The sequence below is a fragment of the Dama dama genome, chromosome 33 (genome assembly GCF_033118175.1).
Source record: "Dama dama isolate Ldn47 chromosome 33, ASM3311817v1, whole genome shotgun sequence".
NCBI lineage: Eukaryota > Metazoa > Chordata > Mammalia > Artiodactyla > Cervidae > Dama > Dama dama.
In genome coordinates this window covers 33,693,013-33,719,147 of record NC_083713.1, presented here as the reverse complement: position 1 = coordinate 33,719,147, position 26,135 = coordinate 33,693,013, and the positions used below count along the sequence as shown (strand labels likewise).

Here is a 26,135-nt window from a genome sequence, read left to right as displayed (position 1 = left end):
ATCTGAGCCACAGTCAGCTCCTGGTCTTGTTTTTGCTGACTGTGTAGAGCTTCTCCATCTTTGGCTGCAAAGAATATGATCAATCTGATTTTGTTGTTGGCCATCTGGTGATGTCCATGGGTAGAGTCTTCTCTTGCGTTGTTGGAAGAGGGTGTTTGCTATGACCAGTGTGTTCTCCTGGCAGAACTTTTTTTGCCTTTGCCCTGCTTCATTCTGTTCTCCCAGGCCAAATTTACCTGTTACTCCAGGTGTTTCTTGACTTCCTACTTTTGCATCCCAGCCCCCTATAATGAAAAGGACATCTTTTTTGGGTGTTAGTTCTAAAAGATCTTGTAGGTCTTTGTAGAATCATTCAACTTCAGCTTCTTCAGCATTACTGGTCGGGGCATAAACTTGGATTACCATGATATTGAATGGTTTGCCTTGGAAACGAACAGAGATCCTTCTGTCGTTTTTGAGATTGCATCCAAGTATTGCATTTCAGACTCTTTTGTTGACTATGATGGTTACTCGATTTCTTCTAAAGGTTTCCTGCCCACAGTAGTAGGTATAATGGCCATCTGAATTAAATTCACCCATTCCAGTCCATTTTAGTTTGCTGATTCCTAGAATGTCAGCGTTCACTCTTTCCATCTCCTGTTTGACTACTTCTAAGTTGCCTTGATTCATGGACCTAACATTCCAGGTTCCTATGTGATATTGCTCTTTACAGCATTGGAACTTGCTTGTATCACCAGTCCCACCCACAACTGGGTGTTGTTTTTGCTTTGACTCCATCCCTTCATTCTTTCTGCAGTTATTTCTCCACTGATCTCCAGTAGCATATTGGGCACCTACCACCTTGGGAGTTCATCTTTCAGTGTCCTATCTTTTTGCCTTTTCATACTGTTCATGGGGTTCTCAAGGCAGGAATACTGAAGTGGTTTGCCATTCCCTTCTCCAGTGGACCACATTTTGTCAGAACTCTCCAGCATGACCCATCTGTCTTGGGTGGCCCTACACGGCATGGCTGTTTCATTGAGTTAGACAAGACTGTGGTTCTTGTGATCAGATTGGCTAGTTATCTGTGCCTGTGGTGTCAGTCTGTCTGCTTTCTGATGCCCTCTCTCACTGCCTACCATCTTACTGGGGTTTCTCTTACCTTGGATGTGGGGTGTCTCTTCACGGCTGCTCCAGCGAAGCTGGCACTGGAGTAATAGCTGCACTCATGTGCTGTAGTGACCAAGATTAGATACCCCACTTCCAACGTCAGGAGCTGCGGCCGAGAGGATATACCCCATGTCCAATGTCAGGAGCAGCAGGGGTGAAGACATCCCCTTTAACAGTTGTTAGCTATTATTTTATGTATGGAGACACTACTATGTTGGGTGCATATATATTTTAAATTGTTATATTTTCTTTTTGGTTGATCCCATGATCATTATGTAGTGTCCTTCTTTCTCTCTTGTAACTCTCTTTATTTTAAAGTCTATATTATCTGGTACGAATACTGCTACTCCTGCTTTCTTTTGATTTCCCTTTGCATGGAATATCTTTTTCCAGACCCTCACTTTCAGTCTGTGTGTGTCCCTGAGGTCTGAGGTGGGTCTCTTGTAGACAGCATATTATAGGGGACTTATTTTTGTATCCACTCAGCCACTCTGTGTCTCTCGTTTGAGCGTTTAGCTCATTTACAGCTAAGGTAATTATTGATGAGTATGATCCTGTCCCCATTTATTTTATTGTTTGGGCTAAGTTTTACAGGCTTTTTAGTTTTGTGTGTCCTGTCTGGAGAAGTTCCTTCAGCATTTGTTGAAGAGCTGATTTGGTGGTGCTGAATTCTCTTAACTTTTGCTTGTCTGAAAAGCTTTTGATTTCTCCTTTGAATCTGAATGAGAGATCCTTGCTGGATAGAGTAATCTTGGTTGTGGACTTTTCTCTTTTATCACTTTAAGTATATCCTGCCATTCCCTTCTGTCCTGCAGAGTTTCTGTTGAAAGATCAGATGTTAGCCTTATGGGGATCCCCTTGTATATTATTTGTTGCCTTTTCCCTGCTGCTTTTAATATTTGTTCTTTGTGTTTAATTTTTATTAGTTTGAATAATATGTGCCTTGATGTGTTTCTCCTTGGATTTATCCTGTATGAAACTCTCTTGATCTCATGGACTTCGGTAGCTATTTGCTTTCCCATTTTAGGGACTGTAATCTCCTCAAATATTTTATCATACCCTTTCCTTTTGTCTTCTTCTTCTGGGGCAAATGAGTAAAATGTTGGGGCACTTAATGTTGTCCCAAAGGTCTCTGAGGCTGTCCTCATTTCTTTTTCTTCTTTTTTCTTTATTCAACTCTATTTCAATTATTTCCATCACTCTATCTTTTAGCTCGCTTATCCATCTTCTGCATCAGTTACTTTACTGTCTGTGCCCTCCAGTGTATTTTTAATCTCAGTTATTTCATTGTTTATTGTTGATTGTTTATTCTTTAATTCTTCTAGGTCCTTGTTAAACATTTCTTTCATCTCCTCATTCTGTGCCTCTGGTCTATTTATCCATGCCTCTATTTTGTTTTCAAGATTTTGGATCATCTTTACTATCATTACTCTGAGTTCTCTTTCAGTTAGACAACTATTTCCTTCTCATTTGTTTGGTCTTGTGGGTTTTTACCATGTTCCTTCATCTGTTGCATATTTCTGTCTTTTCATTTTGCTTAATTTACTGACTTTGGGGTCTCCTTTCTGTAGGCAGAAGGTCATAGCTCCTCTTAATTGTGGAGTCTGCCTACCGTGGGTGGGGTTAGACCAGTGCCTTGTGAAGATTTCCTGGCTGACGGGGGGAGGGTGCTTGTGCCTGTGTTCTGGTGGATGGAGCTGAATCTAGTCTCTCTGGAGGGCAGTGCTGTGTCTAGTAGTGTGTTTTGGGGTATCTATGGGTTCAGTATGGCTTTGAGGTGCCTGCCTATTAATGTGCAGGGTTTTGCTCCTGTTTTGTGAAGGATTGGCGTGGGGTGTCCTGCACTGGTAGTGCAGGTAAAGATCCGCCTGCCAGTGCAGGAGACCTAAGAGTTGTGGGTTTGATCCCTGGGTGGGGAAGATCCCTTGGAGGAGGAAATGGCGAACACTCCAGTATTCATGCCTGGAGAATCCCATTTACAGAGTAGTCTGACAGACTATAGTCCACGGGGTCACAAAGAGTCGGACACAACTGAAGCAACTTAGCGAGCAAGCACGCATGCACTTCCTGCACTGTAGCTTGCTGGCTCCTGGGTAGAGCTTGGTCTCAGTATTAAGATGGAGGCCTTTGGACATGTTCACATCTATTAATGTTCAGTAGGGTCGGGAGTTCTCTCATTAGAGAGAACACCAAAGTCCTGCAGTTGAGTCTCCTGCCTCTGGGCTTCAGGCCTGACTTCTTACAATAGCACCAAGACTTCCCATAGACAGAGGAGCCTGGCAGGCCACAGTCCCTGGGGTTGCAAAGAGTTGGACACGACTGAGCAACTGAAAAGCAGGTTATAAAAATAGAAATTAAAGGAATAATAAAGAACCATATTAGGACAACATGAGAATAAAAGGGGAAAAAAATAGGGGACGAGAAATATATAGAGAATGGTAGTGAGAAGAAAGACCTAGTGATCTTCTTACTCCTGTCAATTTGTGTCCTCAGAAAGTCCTGCAATATATCTAGGAAGGTCTTTGGGCCTGTTGTGGACACAGTGGAGTCAGTTCAGACTGAGATCTTCCTTGGTTCCAGTTTGTACTTGCTCATGCAGTCTGCTGTTTTCCATAAAGTGCACAGTCTCAGGTTAGTCGCAGGAATTTAAACTATGCTCCTGTAACCCTTCCCTTTGCTCATGCTTTTGCTCTGGTTTTGGTCCTACCTCTGCTGTAGGTCTCTCTCCAGTGTCTGATCTCTGCCCTGACATGAGTGGGGGAAAGTGGCTGCTTATTCAGTCTCACTTGCTCAGTTGTGCGTGGAGAGGGAGGGATACTGCAAATGCCAGCGGGGTGTGTGGGGAGTGCTGACCATGGCTGGGCCACATAGGGGGTTGCCACAGCCTGAAGCAGGTCGTGTGCGTCCCCAGAGGAGTTGAACCCGGGCTGTGACCCCTTTAGCAGAGCTGAGCTTCTCAGGATCCCAGGAAGATGTGGGTAGCCATTTGTGGCCACTCACAGCTTGGTGGAATTTGTAATCTCTGGTATGGCAGACTGCCTCTGAATTGCCCCGCTTTGATATATGCTAGGGCATGGTCCTTTGTCCCGTGAATGCCTGGAGTTAGAGCAAGTAGTTAGAGCCTTCCAGCAGGAATACTCTTGTTTCTCTGGTGGTCCCAGGGTTTTTCCTGTTCTGCCTCTGCTGTGTTAGTTTAACCCCCTCAGAGTATCTTCACAGCAGTTAGCCCCAGTCCTTTCCCTGAGGACTGGGCCCCGAAGCCTGAGTCTCCACACCCAGCCCTCACTTGCTGCAGGCAGACACAAGCCTGCGAGCCACTTCTTAGCTGGAAATTGCTGTTTGACCTGATCTCTGTAGTGAATTTTCTCTGTTTTGCCTTGTTGTGCTTCCTTCTGAGGATCCAAAGTTCCCCCCTTACCTCACCTGTGACAGGGTTTCCTATTGTGTGGAAACATCTCCTCCTTCAGGACTCCCTCCCTGGGACGGGAGTACCCATCGTGAAATCCTTTGTCTCCCTTCTTGTCTTTTTCTTTTGCTGGACCTCATTCTGAGGAAATTAATTTGCCTTTCTGGATGTCTGGGTCCTTTGGCAGTGTTCAGTGGGAATTATTCCACATGCAGATGACTTTTTGATATTTTTGTAGGGGAGAAGGTGGTCTCTCCGTCTTATTCCTTCACCATCTTGAAGCCACCTCTTGATCTTTGGCATTCTTTGAGACACTTTCCCCACTCTCACCTCTATTATCCTTCCCTGATTAGAATGCAATTTGCTCTAGGCAAGAACATCCACTCTTGTCCAATTGATCTTTTCATTTGCTCTTTCTCCAACCTGCCTTGTTCTCTCTTGTAGGTTAGAGCCAGACGCTGCTTAGGGCTGGGCCTTTGATTATGCTTTCCCTTCCAATAGGAATGTCCCCTTCCTCTGATATAACCTTTAAAGCTCAGCCTAAGAAGCTTTTGTTTATCTTCAGCAGTCAATGACTTTAACCTTTTTTAAATAGCAAGGGACATAAATTCTTGTGGTGGGAGGTAAAGTCAAAATATGCAAGTTGCACTCTTGCATCTGTTATGTATTTGCTGTGGCCAGTAGCATAAGCTGACTAAAAGCTTAGTTTCTTCATCTGTAAGATGAAGCTATTCATACCTCCCTGAGCTATCCCCTGGGGTTGTTGTAAGTTATAAATGTAACATATATAAAAACATTTTGTAAAATTAAAAAAAATTCTGTCACAAACAAATCAACTTGTCAGTTGTATTGTTTTTGTATGTTGCTGCCTCGTGCTGCTACTAGACTCAGTGCTGTCAATTAAATTTCCATGTGTTTATTTGGAATACTTAATTAGGCATTGAATTCTCGAGGGGACAAGGAATATTGATAGTGATATGATCAAAGACCAAAAAGAGCCAACTCCCAATTATCTTAGAACTAATTATCTTAGATACATAATTGGCTCACACTTCCCTTTAAAGTGTGAATCGATAGCAAGGCAGCTTATACTCTTATCTTGACCACATAGAGAGAGTAAATTGAAGATACCTGATGGGAACACTCTATCAGGTGAAAGAGGGTCAACAAGAGAGTGAACAAAGATGGCTAGCCTGTCTCAGCTTACTGAAATCTACATCATGTGGTCACAGACTTACTGGAAAACAGGAGGTAGGAGAAAGGCAATAGAGCTTGGGCTTACCATGTTTTCTTTAGTTAAAGTATAATTTGCATAAAATAAAGTATGAATTAGGTTGAGTCTTGATGAATGTATTTCCTGTGTAACTGCCATCTTGATCAAGATGTAGAACGTCTCTACTTCCCCAGTGTCCTTTCCTGCTAAATTCCTTCTGCCCCCAGAGACAACTCTGTTCTGACTTCTATCACATTATCTTAGTTTTGCCTGCTCAAAAACTTTACATAAGTGAAACCATAAAGTATGTAGTGTTTTTTTCCTTGGGTCCTTCCACTCAATACAGTGTTTTGTTTTGTTTTTAGATTCAACCATTTTGTTGTATGTATAAGTAGTTCATAACTATTTCACTGTCAAGTAATACTCCATTGTATAAATACATCTTTCTTTTTCACTTTCCTATTAGTGGACATTTGAGTTGTTTCTGAGTTTTAACTATTATGAAAAGGGTGCTATGAACATTCTTGTATAGGTCTTTTGCACTACGCTTGAGATTTTCAGCAGACTGGATAAAACACAAGATCCAATGATACGCTGTTGATAAGAGACACATTTTAAAGATAATAATGCAGGTGGATTGAAAGTAAAAGAATGACTAAAGGTGTAACATGTAAACACTTAGCAAAGAAAGATGAAATGTCAATATTAATATCAAATAAAGTAGACTTCAAGACAAGGAAATTAATACAGATAAAAATGGTCATTTCATTGGAATAAAAGGTCAGATTTGTAAATAAGACATAACAGTCTTAAATGTGCATGACAAAATCATGACAAAATGTGTATGACAAACATTCCAAAATAGAAGAAGAAAAAATTGACAGAATTAAAGTGAAAAATAGACAAATAGATGCACAATTATTTTTAGAGATTTTAACAATCTTCTTTCAGTAGTTGATAAAACCAGTAGAAAAGAAAATCTGTAAGGATATAGGAGATGAATAGTATTCTCAGTTATCAAACATGAGGCTCTAATTTACTTATAGAATATTTATATTCTGACCTTTTATTCCAATACACTTTTTTTTAAAAAATTTATTTGTTTTAATTGGAGGCTAATTACAATATTGTAGTGGTTTTTGCCATACATTGACATGAATCAGCCATGGGTGTACATGTGTTCCCCATCCTGAACCCCCTCCCACCTCCCTCCCCATCCCATCCCTCAGGGTCATCCCAGTGCACCAGCCTGAGCACCCTGCCTCATACATCAAACCTGGACTGGTGATCTGTTGCACATATGATAATATACATGTTTCAATACTATTCTCTCAAATCATCCCACCCTCGCCTCTCCCACAGAGTCCAAAAGACTGTTCTATACATCTGTGTCTCTTTTGCTGTCTCGTATATAGGGTTATTGTTACCATCTTTCTAAATTCCATATATACGCGTTAGTATACTGTATTGGTGTTTTTCTTTCTGACTTACTTCACTCTGTATAATAGGCTCCAGTTTCATCCACCTCATTAGAACTGATTCAAATGTATTCTTTTTAATGGCTGAGTAATATTCCAGTGTGTATATGTACCACAGCTTTCTTATCCATTCGTGTGCTGATGGACATCTAGGTTGCTTCCATGTCCTGGCTATTATAAACAGCCAATACACATTCTTTTTAGTGTATATAGAGCATTCACAGAAAATCATGCTGGGCCATAAAGTAAGTCTCAATCTATTTGGTTATTTGGCTACAATGAAATTAAATTAGAAACCAATAACAATAAATTATATAGAAAAAGTCCTTTTTTTTTTGAAAAATTAAGCAACACTTAAACCAATCTATGAATAAAAGAAATCATAAGAAAAATTAGGAAGTGTTCTATACTGAATGACAGACAACTACAACATGTTAAAAGTCTGAGTTTTCTCACACTGGTCAGAATGGCCATCACCAAAAAATCTACAGACAATAAATGCTGGAGTGGGTGTGAAGAAAAGGGAACCCTCTTACAGTGTTGGTAGGAATGTAAATTGATACAGACACTAGGAAAGACAACATGGAGAGCCCTTAAAAGCTAGGAATAAAGCTACCATATGTCCCAGCAATTGCATATACCTTGAGAAAAGCATAATTGAAAAAGACACATGTGCCCCAGTGTTCACTGCAGCACTATTTACAATTGCTCAGACATTGAAGCAGCCTAGATGTTCATCAACAGAAGGATAAAGAAGCTGTAGTATATATATGCAATGGAACACTACTCAGCCATAAAAAGGAATGCATTTGATTCAGTTCTAGTGAGGTAGATGAACCTAGAGCCTATTATACAGAGTGAAGTAAGGTAGAAAGAAAAAAAACAAATATTGTATTTTAGCACATAACGTATGGAATCTAGAAAGATGGTGCTGATGACCCTGTTTGCAGGGTAACTGGTGTGGAGACACAGACATAGAGAACAGACTTGTGAACATGGCAGGGAAGGAAGGAGAGGGTGGGATGAAGGGAGAGAGTAGCATGGAAGCGTACACGCTGCCATATATAGAATAGATAACCAGTGCAGTTTGCTCTATGACTCAGCAAACTCAAACCAGGGCACTGTGACAACTGGAGGAGTGAAGTGGGGTAGGAGGTTCAAGAGGGAGGGGACATATGTATATACCTATGGCTGATTCATGCTGATGTATGGCAGATACCAACACAATATTGTAAAGCAATTATCCTTCAATTAAAAATAAATTAAAACTACAGAAAAAGGCTGTGTGTTTATGGCTTTTAATTACAATGTTGTCTCAAGAGCTGATTAATCAAGTTAACATTACATTTTCTTCAGAAGAACTTGGGGAAGAGAATGGGCAGAAAAGCAGCGTCAACTGAAAAAATGATGCACAATGTGAAAGTTGCAAGTTAGATTTTATTGGGGGCGAAATGAGGACTGCAGCCCAGGAGAAAGTACCTCCAATAGTTTTGAGAAACTGCTTCAAAGAGATAGCTGGGGAAGGTCAATATATGTAGTTTTGGTGAAGAGGGAGTTCACACAATCAACACTTCTTTTACAAAAGGTTTTCTGCGAGTCAGAGGAGCTGCTGTCAATGAGATATGAGGATTGGGATCATGATGTCAGTTCCTGAAAATATCTATCTAAAGACCTGTTCCACCAGTTTTCCCAGAGCACAAAGTGCCTCATTCTCCACCCTGAACACCCTTCAGGGCTTTTTAAAGGTCAACAGCTACAGCAGCACAGGATTCAATCTCCCAAGTGGCATGTGCAAAATACCTTTGGCAAGTGACAATTTGTAGTTACCAGCAGACTACAGGTTTGGAATTATAAGGGTCATGCCTACTATTAGCTATTTTTATTACACTACAGTTCTTACTGAGTCACTGTATCTTGGTTGACCTAAAAGGTAATATCCTTTCAATGTTACTAAACAGAATGCTAGGTAAATGTTTTGGCAATTTTACCTTGATAAATCCCATCCAGGGGTGTATATGGTGCTTTTCTTTCCATACAGTGAAACACTGACAGAAATAGTCTGGATAGTGTTAATATTAACAGAGGTTATAACTAAAGAGTAAGTTAGATGGTGATTAAAGAGTTGAATAGACAACCAAGGAAAGTTGTGAAATCTCTGTTCCGAGATCTGAGACAAAGCCATCTGTCTCTGATTTTAGTTCAATCCATAATGAATTCAAGTAGTCTGACTAAATGATCTCTTTGGAGGCCCCCTTCCAAACACAAAACCTATTATTTTAATTAGCATTGGTTATAGTTCCAATACAAGGGGAAAAGTTTTTCTCAGTGCCATAAAGAAAGTAGAGGTTTAATTCTGAATATAAATCATGTCTTCTAATTTACAAATTCTTTTATTTGGATGGATGAACATTTTCTTTATATTAATAGAACTCAAACCTTTCTCTGTCTCTCTCTCTGTCTCTCTGTATTTTTTTTTACAAGAAACCAAAAGAAAATTCAGTTTGCAATTTGTGATCAAGATTTGAACTTTTTAAAAAAGTGTGAGTCATTTCTTGCCCGTTGATAATTTCCAAGTGATGAGGCTGCTTTTACAGATCAGTCCTTGCTTTTAATGATTTCATTATATTTTGTTTGATTGGAAGTGAGAAAAGCAAATGGGAAATGTCATTCATGAATATGAGCCTGGAAATGAATATGTAGAAGGCAAATGGTCACTTTACTGGGGGAGGTGGTATGTTTTCTTCACTTTGCCTTTTTCCCTTCTCAGACCTGCTGTTTTTCCTGCTTTAGTTTTCAGGTGAAGCTGCTACAGTAGTATGGTGGGATGGAAATCATGTGACCTGTCATGTGTGGGCTTGTGCATCTATGTGCATGGATAAGGAACTCTTTAAAATCTAACCATCTTATGAGTTCTAACCATACTTTTATAAATCACATACAAGGAATTATATAGGGAAACTTTCAAATATAGAATGCAAGAGGTCATTTCTTTTCCTTTAAAAAACTCTTTCTCCATTCACTGCTACTGTCAAATTATGTTTTAATAATATTAAGAAAAAGAAGAAAATGGATAAACAATGTTATAATGCTTTAAAGTTCAAAAAATGGTTTACTTTAAATAATCAAAATTCATCCCAACAGCAACATTATGATTTTGATCAGGATGGAAGTTATCCTTGTTTTAAAGGTTGGGGTGGTGGGGGGAGAAAGAAGAAATAGAGAGAGAAGGGAGGGAGGGAAAAGGTAAGGAGGGAGCCCCTAAGACTTAAGGGCAGAGTGGCTAATTCTCTATTTGTTCTCTCTAAAATGTATTAGGAATGGTTAGAAGCCAGGGAATATGCTAGTGAAGATAGCTGCCAACATATTGAATAGACAAATGTAATACCAGCACACTTTTCACACATAAAAATGAAAAATTTTGTAGCAGTATCTGTTTCATAGTTTTAATTTTAATTGGTGCTATATCATTTAACTGGTCTATTTTAAAACTGCATCCTGGTCCCCCCAAAATACCCCTTTTCTAATCTTTTAAAATTGCAGCAAATATTCCTAGGCATCAGGATAGGCAACGTTTTGCTTTGACTGCTTTACTGATGTTGAGCTGTTTCTAGCTGCTAAATTTGGCCCCGTACTCCCCATAGCTATCCATAACGTGGTTCTTGGGTCCCACCCTGCAGATTGCCATCCAGGCTTAGATTTTTCTGAGCTGTCAGGAATGGCTATCCTGCTTACAGCATCCCTTTTTGTGCTCAGGCTAAGGGCATTGAGTGGCAGCGAGCTTTTCTTTCTATCTGTTGTGATTGCTGCTTCTCAGGGTCTGGCTTGGACTCTGATCTTGACATTTATGTCACAGGTGTCCCCGGTGAAACTGCTGGGCAACCAGATGGCAGGCCTAACTGAGGTTGGCAGCGTCTGCTGGTACACTCACTGTCCCCACTACCTGCTCCAGTTTCTTCTTCCTGTTGACATGGTGGTGTTTTGTATGGTCACTTCACTCTTTCAGTGTTACTTACCTTGCTATAGGCCTTTCCAAATGTGAGTACCTTTCTGTAACTCTGCAATGCATTGGCTGTGCTTGGAACCCCATCATCCTGGAAGGCTTCTGACATGGCTGTCTTCTGTGAATCCTTCAGGGCTTTGGCTTAAATGTTACTTCCTCAGCAAGACTTTCCTTGACCACTCTATTTGAAGTTACCACATAACCTTCTTCTCCCTCACTCTCTACACTGGTTTATTTTATTTCCTCTCTCTTTCTTTCCTACATTACCTTTTTTCATAGCATGTACCTCTGCCTTCTATATTCTATATTTAATTTTCGTATACATAATCTATTTTATTAGGATACATAAAATATAAGCTCCATGAAGGCAGATTGCCTGGAAGCATCTGGACAATACTGGCCTTTAGTGAGCAGTTAAAAGTTTTGTTTGTTAAATGATAGACTGGATTGTAAATTGGAAAAGATTGGACTTCAAGCTTTTATGTAGGCTTATCTATTCTGCTTCATACAGTATTGTTTGGAATAACTTGAAGGGTGTAGGAAAAAAGTGGGATAAGTAACACCCTCTGTATGTGCTGGGTAATTTACTTATTTCTTTAATTCTCACTATAATCTAAGTACTTTGCTCGAAGAACCATAGCTGGAAAGTAGCAGAGTAAAGATGCAAACTAGTTCTGGCTCCAAAGTCACTGCCTTTTCTTCAGAAGCCTGGTGCTCACCAGATAACAGTAAGTCAGTTAGAGAATCTCAAAATGAGTGACGTTGCATAAATCAAGTGTTAACTAGAAGCTGAGTGCCAAAGAAGTTTGGTGGAAAAAAAGAACTCTAAATTATCTTCCTAGAAAATAGGCAACCCCAAAAGAAAAAAAATCCAAAGCTGTTTACAGCCATAGCCCTCTTGGCTTAAGTGCCTGGACCAGCAATGTAACTGATTTTAAAAAAGAAGACACGTATCTGGACATATATTTTCACATTTTTGCTGAAAATATATTGTTTACAATGTGAACTCAAAGATAAATAGATTCATTCTTGATCCTAAAAAGAGGCAAAAAGAACTTCTTAGTATTGCCTTTCAGTGTTTTCTTATTGCAGTCCAAAAAGCAGTAATTGATTGTATTTTTAAAGCAAGTCAGCTTTTATTTTTAAGATCCTTTTTTTACTGTGTCCTCTTTCTGACCTCTTTTGGTCTAGTTATGCAAATGCAAATTAAGTCTCATTTTTAATTCAGTTCCACATATTTAGAGGGAAACCACATGATACAATGAGAAATGGAGAAGGAGGTGGTTAGCATTTCCAGACGAGCTCCCTGCCCTCATCACCAGGCAGCAGCAACCACTGATCAGGGAGGCAACATGTCTTCTCACTGACTTCTGGATGTTGAGTGATCTCTAATCCAGAATTTATGTAAAAGACCATAATAATTCATTTAATTCTGCCTTCATTTTTCTGACTTTAGTAAAAGATAATTAGGTGCTCTGCTTTTTTAGGCAATCATACAATCTGGAGGTTGAAAATATTTTTGGAATTATGCATTCCAATTATTTGCCCAGACAAGCATCCTTTCTATAATACCGGCTTGAGTATCTCCAGTAACTGAGAATTACTTCTTATTAAAGAGTAGCTGTTTAGATTTATGCAGGTGCTTCCCTGGTGGCTCAGAGGTTAAAGCGCTTGCCTGCAACGTGGGACACCTGGGTTCGATCCCTGGGTCAGGAAGATTCCCTGGAGAAGGAAATGGCAATCCACTCCAGTATTCTTGCCTGGAGAATCCCATGGACAGAGGAGCCTGGTGGGCTACAGTTCATGGGGTCGCAAAGAGTCGGACACGACTGAGCGACTTCACTTTCACTTTCAATAATTTGAACATTATTATTTATAGTGAATCAATTTTTTCCTATGACATATTCATCTTAGATCTGTCCTCTGGAATCACAAGAGCCTATTTTACATCCAGGACCCCTTCAACATCACATGCTAAGTCGCTTTAGTTGTGTCTGATTCTTTGCAACCCTATGGCTTGTAGCCCGCCAGGCTTCTCTGTCCATGGGATTCTCAAGGACAAGAACACTAGAGTGGGTTGTCATGCCTTTCTCCAGGGGATCTCCCCAACCCAGGGACTGAACCTGTGTCTCTTATATCTCCTGCATTGGCAGGTAGGTTTTTTTTAACACTAGTGCTACAGATTATTCAATACTGCCTTTTGAAAATATTCTGTTATTTAGTTCTTTTGTCTACTTTGTACAAGGTATTGCTTTATGAACTTTTAGAGTTACCAAGAGGAGGGCTTCATAGACTTCCTTCAAAGCAATCACATTAATACATCAAATAGTGTATAAAAAACAAGTATTATTTGGCTCAAAAGTGAGAGGACATATTCAGATGGAAGGATGTGGAAGTACTCATAGAAAATGTAGTACTTGGGGTTTAAAACTGCTATTGTTTTATCAGGTTGAATTGGTAATATAGTGAACTTCAGGTCATAAAAACAGCATAAACATTAGCTTGGAAGTGAAAATACCGAGAACATGATGCAATTTTAGGAAAACTTGAACAAATTCTTGTGTCTTTATGACAAGGTACTAATAAGGGTTGACAGGAGGAAAGACTAGAAAGGACATTTGGAATGTTCTTTAAATATCAGGCAGGAGAATTTGTGCTTTATAATATAAAGTGGTAATAAAGAATCAGTTGATGATAATTGGATGAAAGTGGCAGATGTCAGGCTATACTTTCATTAAAACTGACTAAGAAGTAGTTTTAGGGACAGATTAACGCAAGGAAAAATATATGTCGATGTATGCATTAAGAGGTTAATGCTGTGCTATTTTTTCTTCTTTAAATATTTATATAATGGAAATTCATAAAAGAAAGAAAAATTTCCAGAACAATGGCTTGTGATGAATTGATAAGATTGCGAAAGGTAGATACATGAATGTTGAACTTTCTGGGCTGCTAAAACAAGCTAGAGAAACAGAAAGAAACATATCTATATATGTGTGCGTGTGCGTGTGTGTGGTATGCTAGTGCACATGGGTTGGACGGAGAGGGGAGGCAGTGAAGATAGTAGTTGACTTTAGGTTAAGGGCATAGATAAGGTAAAGTAAGCTCAGTATATAGAGGTGCCATAGATGTAAGAAGTCACTTGTAAAGTCCTATATAACTGAAACAACAACAACAAAATCAGAAATCTAAAATTAGTTGGTGTCATGACACAAAAATTATCCTGGAAAGACAACAAAGACCAAGAAAACTCCTGAATAAATAGAGGGTTACAACTGTTAATTCATCGATGATTTACTGAACACTTTATCTCAGATGAGTACTATGCTAGACCCTGCAAACCAAAAATGATGGGATAAAATAAGGAAGATGGGACAATGGAGAGATAGGCATTACAGAAATAACTTTAACAAAAAGTTGAAATGACAAGCAACAGCACTAAGATGTCTCTGAAAAAAGGAAAAAAAATAGCATTTACTAAGCATCTACTATGTCCCAATCACAGTACTTAGTTTATTCTTTTTAAATTTGTTTCATAAAACTCAAAATGAGCCTTCATTTCCACTGATGAGAAATCTGAGGTTAAGAGAATTTAAATCTTATTCCAGTGAAAGTCAAGCTAGCCTCACACTAGCAAGATTATGAAGGGGAAACAGTAATTCCTGGGAGGCCACCAGCTTGTTTAATAGTAGTGGGTCTAGGGTGGGCTTCCCAAGTGATGCTAGTAGTAAGGAATCCACCTGATAATGCAGGAGATGCAGGACATGCGTGTTCAATCATTGGGTCAGGAAGTTCCCCTGGAGAAGAAAGTGGCAACCCACTCCAGTATTCTTGCCTGGAAATTTCCATGGACAGAGGAGCCTAGGGGTGCTACAGTCCATGGGGTCCCAAAGGGTCTGACACAACTGAGCACCCACGCAGGCATTCACGCACCCATGGGCCTAGAGTATTCTATGAATATCTGAGCTATAGATGGGGATCCAGTGACTTAAAAAATTAGATGTATTTCACATTACCCTTCTCCATTTGTCAGTCAGTGGCACCTTTCTTCCTCGTGATAGAAAATGGGACAACGAAGTTTATTTTAGAATTTGACATCAGACACATGTGGGTTTAAATGCTGGCTCCATGTGACCATGCCAGGTTACATAGCCTCCCATAATCCTGTATCACACCACACATTAGGAAAGTGACCATAATACTGCTTCTTTCACAACGTGTTACAAGCCTGAAGCATGGTAACTAGTAGAACCAAACAGACTGTCAGAATTTAGATCATGTTAACATGACATGAAACAAATCTATGGTCTCTTTATGCGTTCATTCTCATCTCTAGATCTCTATCTCTCTGAGGCACACACATGCATCACATGTGCACACACACGTGCACACACACAGTGGAATGCACAAGTTTTGTATCTAGGACACTCTGGAATGTACCTGTTTTTTGAGAGCATTGTTTTTCATTCCAAAGACCTTCTGCTCTTGGCTCTGCCTGCTTGTTCTTTCCTGGGGAAGATGCCCTGACATTCAGATCTACTATGCCACTTAAGAGTTTAGAGGGGACTTTTTTCTCTCCTATTAAAGAGGATGCAGGCTGAGGGGGACAGTTTTGGGTAGCAGTACTCAGTGACACAGAAGGACTAAAGGAAACTCAGCTAGAAGTATTAAAGAATTTGAGCACCTGGAAATGTCTCATTCTCATAGGGAGGATCATACCTTAGGAAATTTTCTTCCCTGGTTGACTATTAAGATCCAGAAGTAGAATTCTGTAATTCCAGTATGATCAATCCATCAAAAAGCAAACTGGTATGTGATCAGATTAGAGGTGAACTCCCAGCTGATAAGTCGTTTAGGCAGAGTTGAAGTAGTTCACAGATGTTAATCTCTGTTTAATACATCTGAAAATTAAGAAAGGATGTAGAAACAAGTTGCCACTCTACCTTCAATAAAATAAAAATGCTTGTATAAAAATAGAGGCATATCTCATATATAATGCTTTTTTCCAGGAAATTTTTTGAAAGTGATTATTGTTACATTGAATGGTATTTACCAGGGATCATGATAACATCAGAGTACATTTTTGTTAAAGAAAAAATGTATTTAAACATAACAGTCATTTAAAGGAATACTGAACAGTACATACTGAGCCTATGTCTTTTATTTTCTATTATGTTCTTCCTCTAATCTGTAGTGAGGCAACACATAAGTCTAGTTATTCAGATCTTTCTCGCTCTTATGAAAATTGTTAGTTACAGAATTGAGCTAGTGGATCAACGTTAAAAAGATAAGGATATGCAAAAACACAGCAAGTGACAATCAAAGAGTTTGTGAGAAAATAGATTCAAACCTATGGAATAAAGAAACTACAAAATACAGAAAATAAATCTTCAGGTAATGTTTAGCAAACCTTTCCTTGGCTTGTTACCAGTATTAATGTGCTGAAGAAAACTCAAAATTACAGTTGTAAAATAGAATTAAAAGATTGCTTTCAGAAAAAGATATCCCTTAGTCTTTCTCAGCTTTCTTAACTCTTGGGTCCTAAATCCTCTAAGTTTTTTAAACACTACCCACAGTCAGTAATTATGATATAAACTTTTATAATTATTTCTTTATCTATGAAATGTAATAAGCCAATAATTTTCTTTGTATAAATTTAACTTTAGAGTATTATTTATATAAATGTAGATCTTCATGGAAAGGAATTAAGGTCATCTACTATTTATTACTTCTTTGTTTTGTTATTGCCCTTTCATATAAATGTAATACTATTTTATAGATATCATTATGTGTAATAACATGGCTTAATTTTTCTTTTATATTTCAATTTAGAAAATTAATGTTCCTATTTTATAAGTGAGACAAATTAAAAAAAGAAGGAATTGAAAAGGAAACATAGAAATGTCATCAGAATTTAGAAATCCAATTCTAACTATTTTTCCAACTACTTAAAATAACATTGCTTGCCTTTCCCATTATTTATAGGTCTTCCCAAATATAGCGTCTGGCCTTAAAAGTTGTAATACAAAATCTTCTGCCTGTAAACTAGTACAACTAATGAAATTTAAAAACCATGTAACATATATCATTTAGCCTTCTCATAAAATGTCAGTATGATGTTAACCAACGGCAGAGCAAATGCAAGAAGAACTAATGTGCGTGACTTCTGAAAATCTCATCCTAGAAAATCAGAAACAAGATTCCTATCTATATTTTACAAAAGTCATTTTGAAATGGAAAAAATATTTAGATGTTGTTCATCGTACGTCTTGGATGTTTTGGTAAAATATTGTTGGTTTATCCTTTTAAATATCCTATGACATATATCCTATGACACATTCACTGACTAGGAGTAATGGGAGAGAAAGGGGTGACCATACAACTAATGTAAATTCATATATCTTGGTGTGTTCGTGAGAGTGAATAGTTCTGGCAAACAACTTAAGAAGCAGCGCATGATTGTTAGAACATAGATTCTGTAGCCTGGGAGCATGGGTTCAAATCCTGATTCCACTTCTAACTATGAGAATTTATACATGTTGCAAATTATTTAACTTCTTGGTACCCCAGTTTCTTCTTGTTATAAGTGAGGATGATCACAATATCTACTTTATCAGATAGTTATAAAAATTAAATGGTCCAATGCCGGGGTCGAGCCCCAGCAGGATCCAGGGGTACCCTCAGGATGAATGGCGTCGGCGAGAGAGAGAGAGAGAGAGAGACAGAGAGAGACAGAGAGAGACAGAGAGAGACCAGACTGAGGATGTGCAGCAGAGTCTGGCAATGCTTTATTTTTTACCGAAGCTTTTATACCCTAAGTTAGTACATTTCTAAGGGGAAGATAGTTTAACATTACATCAGCTTGTCCTTCACGAAACCAGGGTGTTTTCTGCATACTTCTTTGTTTATGAGGGTCTTGTACATTATCTTCTGGCCTTGGGGCCTATTAACATTTTATGCAAGTCAGGTGAATGTAAACCTATTTTCTGTTTCTGTGGTGACCTTAACAGAAAAGTTACAGTCTCATAGGGCAACAGTACAGCCTGTCACAACATAGTGGAAGTATAACCTTGTTAACACAAAAATTAATTCTTTTGCAGAAGCTGTCAGCTGAATTTATCTAAGAAGTTTACCCCACACAGACTCTGCGGCTTCAGTGAGGCAGCCTCTGCCTAGCACGCCTGGTTGACAATTAACAACCATCTCATTGTTACCATACTAGGGCTAAGCTCTTATTTTTCTAGATCTATAACTATATTAACAATGGTTTCCATAACACAACTTTAGCACATTAAGAGCAAAAACACAGCAAGCAAATGTTAACCCAATAACCACTTTTAGAATAATTTTTCTTGTGTTCTCTAATAGGGCTTCCTCACTCCCCGAAGGGCTCTATGTCTATTAGGGCCTTTATATATCAGGTTCTTTGTGCTGTTTTATGATTAAGGTATTATAAGCAGTCATGCATATTAGTACTAAGGGCATAGACGCATTTGCTAATCAAACTAGAATGCCAGCAAAGGAGTTTAAATTGAAACACTCCTTTCATCCTGGATAATCTCATAAGATACCACCACCCAGGAAACTTACTGATTAAAGTTCTAAAATTGATTCTTATTTGGAAAGAGATCGGGGAAGGCCTTCTGCTTGTGTCACAGAAATTAGGGAGTAGTCTATTGAAGCAAGCATCAGAAAGACAGATATCATCTTTAAGGTGAGCGCCAGAGGCAGCTTTTCGGAATCCCTGAAAACCTGATCTGCCTTGCCTGTCAGGTTTTCTCCCTCATGACCTTGTCATGGGTGGGATCTCGTGTGTTGGCTCCCGGCAGTCCAATATTCTTACCTGGAGAATTACATGAACAGAGGAGCCTGGCAGGCTATACAGTCCATGGGGTCACAAAGAGTCACACACAACTGAGAGGCTAACACTTTCACTTGGGCTTCTCTGGTGGTTCAGATGGGAAAGAATTCACCTGCAATGCAGGAGACCCAGGTTCCATCCCTGGGTTAGGAAGATCCCCTGGAGAAGGGCATGGCAACTCACTCTAGTATTCTTGCCTGGAGAATTCCATGGACAGAGGAGCCTGACAGGCTACAGTCCATGGGTTTGCAAAGAGTCAGACACAACTGAGTAACACGCTTCAACAACACAACAACATAGTTCTTAAAATAATGCCTGGCAAAAAATAAGCACTATCTATGTTGATCACCGCCCCCCAAATATCTGGCAAAACAGTTTGTAAATTTTTTACTTCTTAGTTTATGTTTTGAATTATTAATAGAATCTTTTGTATGACAAGTTAGTCTATTGTTGAGCACATCTGTAAAATAAGACCAGAATATTCAGATATAGGCATATCTTGTTTTTCTTTTAATTGCACTTTGCTTTATTGTGTTTTTTACAAATTAAAAGTTTTTAGCAACTGTTTGCTGAGAAAGTCTATCATCATCATTTTTCCAAAAGTCTTTAATCACTTCCTGTCTCTGTGTCATACTGGTAATTTGGTAACTTGAGTTACCAAATTTGAAAATTTGGTAATTTTCAAAATATTTCAAACATTTTATTATTATTATATTTGTTATGGTGATCAATGATCAGTGGTCTTTGATGTTACTGTTATAAAAATATAATAACTCACTGAAGGCTCAGATGATTAGAATTTTTAGTAATTTTTAGCAATAAATTAAGTTTAAATTAAGGTCTGTACATTTTTAAGACATAAAGCTATTGCACACTTACACTATAGTGTAAATATAACTTGTATATGCACTGGGAAACCAAAAAATTCCTGTAACTGACTTTACTGTAATATTCACTTTATCACAGTAGTCTAGGACCAAACCTGAACTATCTCCTTAGTATGCTTGTGTTCATTTGATAAATGAAGTTAGTGCTCATCATAGAGATTTGTAAAGTATTTTATTGTGGTAGGACAAGTTACTTTGAGGAAGTAATCTAAATTTCTTGCCTGGTTTCTAAGTTTTTAAAATGATGTACAGGGAAGACAATGAAACTTTTCCTAATGAAAATGATGAAGCTAGAAAATATGATATATATGTATAGACATACCCCTTGTGCTCTGCATATATATGTGTGTATACACCTACACAAACACACACACACAGAATTACTCTCCTGAGTACTGAGACACTGCAAATATGACCACTCTGTGACTAGCGTGCATACTTGTTGGCTTGTTTGCTTTGTTGACCAGCATGGACCCCCTTTTATTCCAGTGATAGTACACAAGCTCTGCATTTCAGGAATGTTGCTGTGCCCCCACCACAATCCTCACTGTTCATAGGTTTCAAGCAGAACCGCCTCGTAGTTCCAGGATGAGGCATTGGCTTGGGAGAAGCCAATCAAAGCACAAAGCATGGCATCTCCCTGGACAGAGTGATTGCTTCGGGATAAGCATGTGACCCAGCTAAAGCTAATGACATGCAATGAGATTTTCTCTGGGTCTTTGTCCCTATTGGATTTAAATCTGGGGGATTGGGAAGCCAGGGATGCTTACCATAGTAAGGAATGAAAAGCTGTCACCATAGAAGTTAGAGCCAAAACATATAGCATAACTAGATTCTGGTAACATCAATTGGGCTTCCAAAGCATTTTATGCCTATAGCTAGCCTTAGACACAACAAACCTTGACAGTGAATTCCCATGTTACTTTTCCTTTCTTTCTTTCTTTTTTCTCTCATCCTTCTCTCCCTCCCCACTTTCCTCCCCCCATCCTTCCTCCTAGTCTTTTCTTCTTCTTTTTTTTTTTTTCTTTCTTTCTCTTACCTAAGCCATCCTGGGGCTTCCCTGGTGGTTAAGAGGGTAAAGTGTCTGTCTGCAATGCAGGAGACCTGGGTTCGATCCCTGGATCAGGAAGATCCCCTGGAGAAGGAAATGGCAACCCATTTCCAGTACTCTTGCCTGGAAAATCCCATGGACTGAGAAGCCTGATAGACTACAGTCCATGGGATCGCAAAGAATCAGACACGACTGAGTGACTTCACTTTCTTTTCTTTTTTTTTTTTTGCTTCTATTACCAAAAGAGACTTGCTAGAATGAATTACAAAATTATTTTTTGGCAGTATCTGCTTCTTGCCCATCTTAAACAGTTTTTCTAATGATACAAATGAATTTACCTGCAGAAGTAAAAGAAAAAGACTCACAGACTTAGAAAATATACTTTTGATTGCCAGCAGAAGGGATAGTTAAGGAGTTTGGGAAGGTCATGTACACAACACTATATTCAAAATGGATAACCAACCTATTGTATAGCATATGGAACTCTACTCAATGTTACATGCCAGCTTGGATGGGAGGGAGGCTTGGGGGAGAGTGGATATGTGTGTGTGGGTGAATCCCTTTGCTGTGAACCTTAAACTATCACAACATTGTTGGATCAGCTATATCCCAATACAAAGTGAAAAGTTTAAAGTTTGAAAAAAGAAAATCACAGGTCTGACACTTTGAATAAAATACCCTTTCTAATGAAAATGGTGAAGCCAGAAAATATGCAAAAAATGTAGATGTGGTCAGTTGCTCAGTTGTGTCTGACTGTCTGAAACGCTATGGACTACAGCCCACCAGGCTCCTCTGTCCATGGAATTTTCCAGGCAAGAATACTGGAGTGGGTTGGCCATTTTCTACCCCAAGGGATCTTCTAGACCCAGGGATTGAACCCTAGTCTCCTGTGTCTCCTACATTGGCAGGTGAGCTCTTTACCACTAGCAGTACAATTATGACTGTTTCTGATTATACTTCTTCCCTCTTACTGATTTTATTTAATCTTTATTTTAGATTTACTTACATAAGCAGGTGTTTCGGTTTTTGTGTTGTTTACAATTGAATAAAACTCACAGACTTTGAGTCTGAATCCTGACTGTGTGATTTGAGGTAACTTTTCCTAACCTCAATGTATTTCCTTTGTTAGATTTTCAAATAAGGATCATGAAAGTCTTTATCTGATGGAATTGTGGGGAGATGGAATGATACAGTATATGCAGACTCAGCCCAGTCAGTGACTGGCACATATTAACCCTCAAATCTTAACTATGTTATTAATATAATTACTGAAATTTAGTCTCCTTTTGGCCTTCAGGTTTTTCTGGTTGCTTTTCATCTACTTAAATTAGAGATACAACAAGATTGGTGACCCATTAGTTTAATTTTATTTCTAGGGCAAGTTAGTTTAGATAGCTCTTTGTTGAACTAGCAAAGGCCTTTACTGGATTTCAGAAACTCTGGGGCTGAGGTTAATGTTAAATCCCATGTAAGTAAGACTTTCATTAATATAATTGCTGTTTTATAAGTTTTTATTTTTAACCCTTTATTATTTACCTTCTTTTTACTTTGAATTATTTTTATCCATTCAGTGACTTTTGGCTTAGCAAATAAAAAGCATGAACAGAAGCACTATTCATTGACAAAAGTAGTGATTGAAACCGGCTAAGTCTTAATGTTCTAAGAAAAGCCTTTAGAAGATCAGAGCTCCATTACTAAGAGCTTTGAGCTGCTTCAAACATGCTTCTAAGTGTACATTGAGGGTTTTCTCTTCACAGCTCCTCTGCCCTCTAGTGGTAGCTGTAATAATACCATTTTGTAGTCCCCACACAGGAAATGCCTGGTCTTACTTCAGTTACCAGAATCCTTTCACAGGAAGTTAGGTGTGGTCTTTGAAGGAGAATTTAAAAAAAAAAAAAAAATGAAAAAAAGCAAAAAAAGCATGATGGAATTTTAGCTGCAGTCTTCTTGGTGCCAGCTTATCAATCCTAAACTCTGGGTGTAAAAGACTCTGCAGGGGTAATGTTTTAATATTCTTATTATGCTTATTTTCTGTGATGCTTCTCTACCTTTACAGTAGAATCCTGGGGGAATCTGCAGAGGACCACTTTCATTTTGAAGCTGCTGGCTGCATGTTTTAGCATGTCTCTTCTATTAGAGCATCCAGGCATGGCAGTTTCCTCCCTGAAGTGTGCCGGGACCTTCTTCATGCCTGTGCCTGTCGCTAGGCATAAGGGTCTCTGGGGATGGGTGAGGAAAATGAGGGATGTTTTAGAGGCACTGTGATTCTGAGAGGGCAGTCTGCTAGCTGGTGGCTGAAAGGTCCTGGTCTACTTCAAAAGAATGTGGAAATGATGCAGTAATTCTGTTATTTTAGATTTCCCTATTTGATCTGACATATGCTGCAGAAGTGACCTGGATATGAATGAATTTTACTCTTAGATAATGCACCTCATATAATTAAATGGTAATGCTCATTCCTGTAGGGTAAGGGTTAAAATGGACTGATATTTTACAAAGAAGGAAAATAGAGAAGTGATTGTAATAGGTGGCATTCAGGAATCAAGATTTTGGTTATATTATTTCAGAAAGCATAGAAACTCTTGCCACTGATTCAGAGATAACGTTTGAAATGATTGGTGTGCTCACTTAAGTTAGATATGCTAGCCCATAGCCCAGTAAAATACGGTTAGAATACAGTAAAACCACATTTATGTTACCACAAAAACCAAAATAAATGGAGCTCATGTTAAAAATAAACTATCTTCAACTTATTATTTTTTCAAGTCCAAATCTGCTGTGTGGATTTTTAAGAAATGGGCACCATTTGAGAAAATGAGCTATCTCTACAGCATTTCCTAAGGTACTGCAAATTTGTTAATTTAAGAAGCAATTACACTAGCTAGCAGCAGGTGCTCAACCAGGGGGTCCAAGCTCCAGACCTCTGACGTGGGTGACTTCCTGCCTGCTTTGGCAGGAGCCAGGTCCCTTCCTGTGTAGCTTCCGAGCAATTCCAAATACAACCGGGCATCCCCTGCTCCTTCCCGCTCCTTGCTTTCAAGCAGAATCTACCTAGGTTTCCACAGCCTGGCATTTCAGGATTTCCAGAGCTCTTTACCAGGTGCATTGATTTCCGAATCAGCTCTTTAAGGTGGAGAGTGGGGCCAAAGGAACATGGAAAAAAAAAATGGAGCAAGATCTTCACACACCCCAGTTCTACAATTTTGAGTGATTATTCATCTCTTGTTATGGATCTCTGAAATTTTTTTTTTTTTTTCCAGAAAGGATGCTGAAAAAGATGGCTGCCAAAATAATTCACACAAGTGAAGCAGCAAGCACAAACCAGTATCCTCCATTTCTGAGCTCCGAGTTGGATATTTTCACTTAAAACATTTTGGGAGTGGGAGATTAGATTACCTCATAGACACCTACTGAATGTGAAAGATAGATCTCTATGCAAGCAGATGAATGTATGCAGGCGAATCCCCTGAATGCCAAATGCAGCTTCCTTAGTAAAACATTACAGATAGCTTCGTTTGTATGTATGTTACCTCAGCATCATGTCATTGCCCTTTTATCCTAATGACCATTGCTTTTTTTCCCTCCCTCTCTCTCTCTCTCTCTGTTGTTTCCATAGCACTTTCTTATGCAAGGAGCCAAACAGTGATTAAAGGAGCAGGATGAAAAGATGGCACAGTCAGTGCTGGTACCGCCAGGACCTGACAGCTTCCGCTTCTTTACCAGGGAATCCCTTGCTGCTATTGAACAACGCATTGCAGAAGAGAAAGCCCAGAGACCCAAGCAAGAGCGCAAGGATGAGGATGATGAAAGTGGCCCAAAGCCAAACAGTGACTTGGAAGCGGGAAAATCCCTTCCATTTATTTATGGAGACATTCCTCCAGAGATGGTGTCAGAGCCGCTGGAGGATCTGGATCCCTATTATATCAATAAGAAAGTGAGTTCTTAGTCAAGTTGCCTTTATTTCCTCTACTTCCTAATTGCTTCTGGGCTAGAGCCAGGCATATCAGGTGAAGAATGTTGTGCCATCTCCCCTCTGTCTAAAGTATCACTATGGTAGTAATGGGCTTGACCATGCAATGGCCCCATAGTCCTAGTCTTTGGGAAGCACTTATTTGAACCCACGGCCAGGACAGGCAGAGAGCTTAAGAGCATCTTGCAGTGGGGGAAATGAGGAAGGGCAAAAGTCTGCTCACCTTACAGTGTGGTGAAGCAGAAAGTAAAGACAAGGAGCTTATTTTTTATGCATTAAAAACAATATTTCCAGAAGTAGTAGCCAAAGTCCTCTTTACAATATCTAGCTCTACATAAGGTACTTTGATCTTCAGCAGGTTTATTCCTTCACACCATAAATTTTGCCTATTCCATGCTTCCCTCAAGAAGAAATAAAAGCAGGTGACTTCTAAGCGCCCCCTAAAAGCATTTGATCAAATAGCACCTCCAGAAAACACTGAAGTTCCTGTGAGACGGCTTTTATCAAACTGAAAAAGTAATCAAAGCCTCATTCTTGAGCTCTTTGTGAATTAAATACATTTTGATAATACTGATATTAAAACTTGATGATGATGCTAAGTATTTCTATGGTAATGACTGTACATTTTCTTTATGTTCTTTAAATCCTCATGTCTCTCACCAAATTAGGGGAGTTTATAGCATTCAGAAAGAGAAAACACATAGCATCATGTCATATATTGGTAGTTAGTATATTATTATTTTATAAAATCATATTTCTAAAAAAATTGTATCACTTTTTTCTTAAATTGTTCTTAGTTTTAACATTGCATTTCTAAATTCTGTTTTATGTGTTTGTTTTCTTTTTCAGACATTTATAGTATTGAATAAAGGGAAAGCAATCTCTCGATTCAGTGCCACTCCTGCCCTGTACATTTTAACTCCCTTCAACCCTATTAGAAAATTAGCTATTAAGATTTTGGTACATTCATATCCTTTTCTCAAATAGTCACTTATATGATTTTACTCGTTGACTAACTTATTGAATTGAGAATTTTTCAAAAATGTATGTGGTTGGCAACACTATATGCTCTTTCTTTTTTCCCTCTTACTCAACAGTTTAGTGTTATTGCCAAATGGGA

At 38.8% G+C, this 26,135-nt stretch overlaps 1 protein-coding gene across 1 annotated transcript in view; it reads left to right on the top strand.

The window, feature by feature from the left end:
* The window catches only part of SCN2A (sodium voltage-gated channel alpha subunit 2), a 285,612-nt gene that overhangs the window by 176,957 nt on the left and 82,520 nt on the right, over positions 1-26,135 (top strand). The window contains exons 3-4 of the mRNA XM_061135553.1: positions 24,662-24,979; positions 25,865-25,983. Coding sequence (XP_060991536.1) covers positions 24,713-24,979; positions 25,865-25,983 — 386 coding nt within the window. The 5' untranslated portion in view covers positions 24,662-24,712. The remainder of the gene's footprint in view (positions 1-24,661; positions 24,980-25,864; positions 25,984-26,135) is intronic.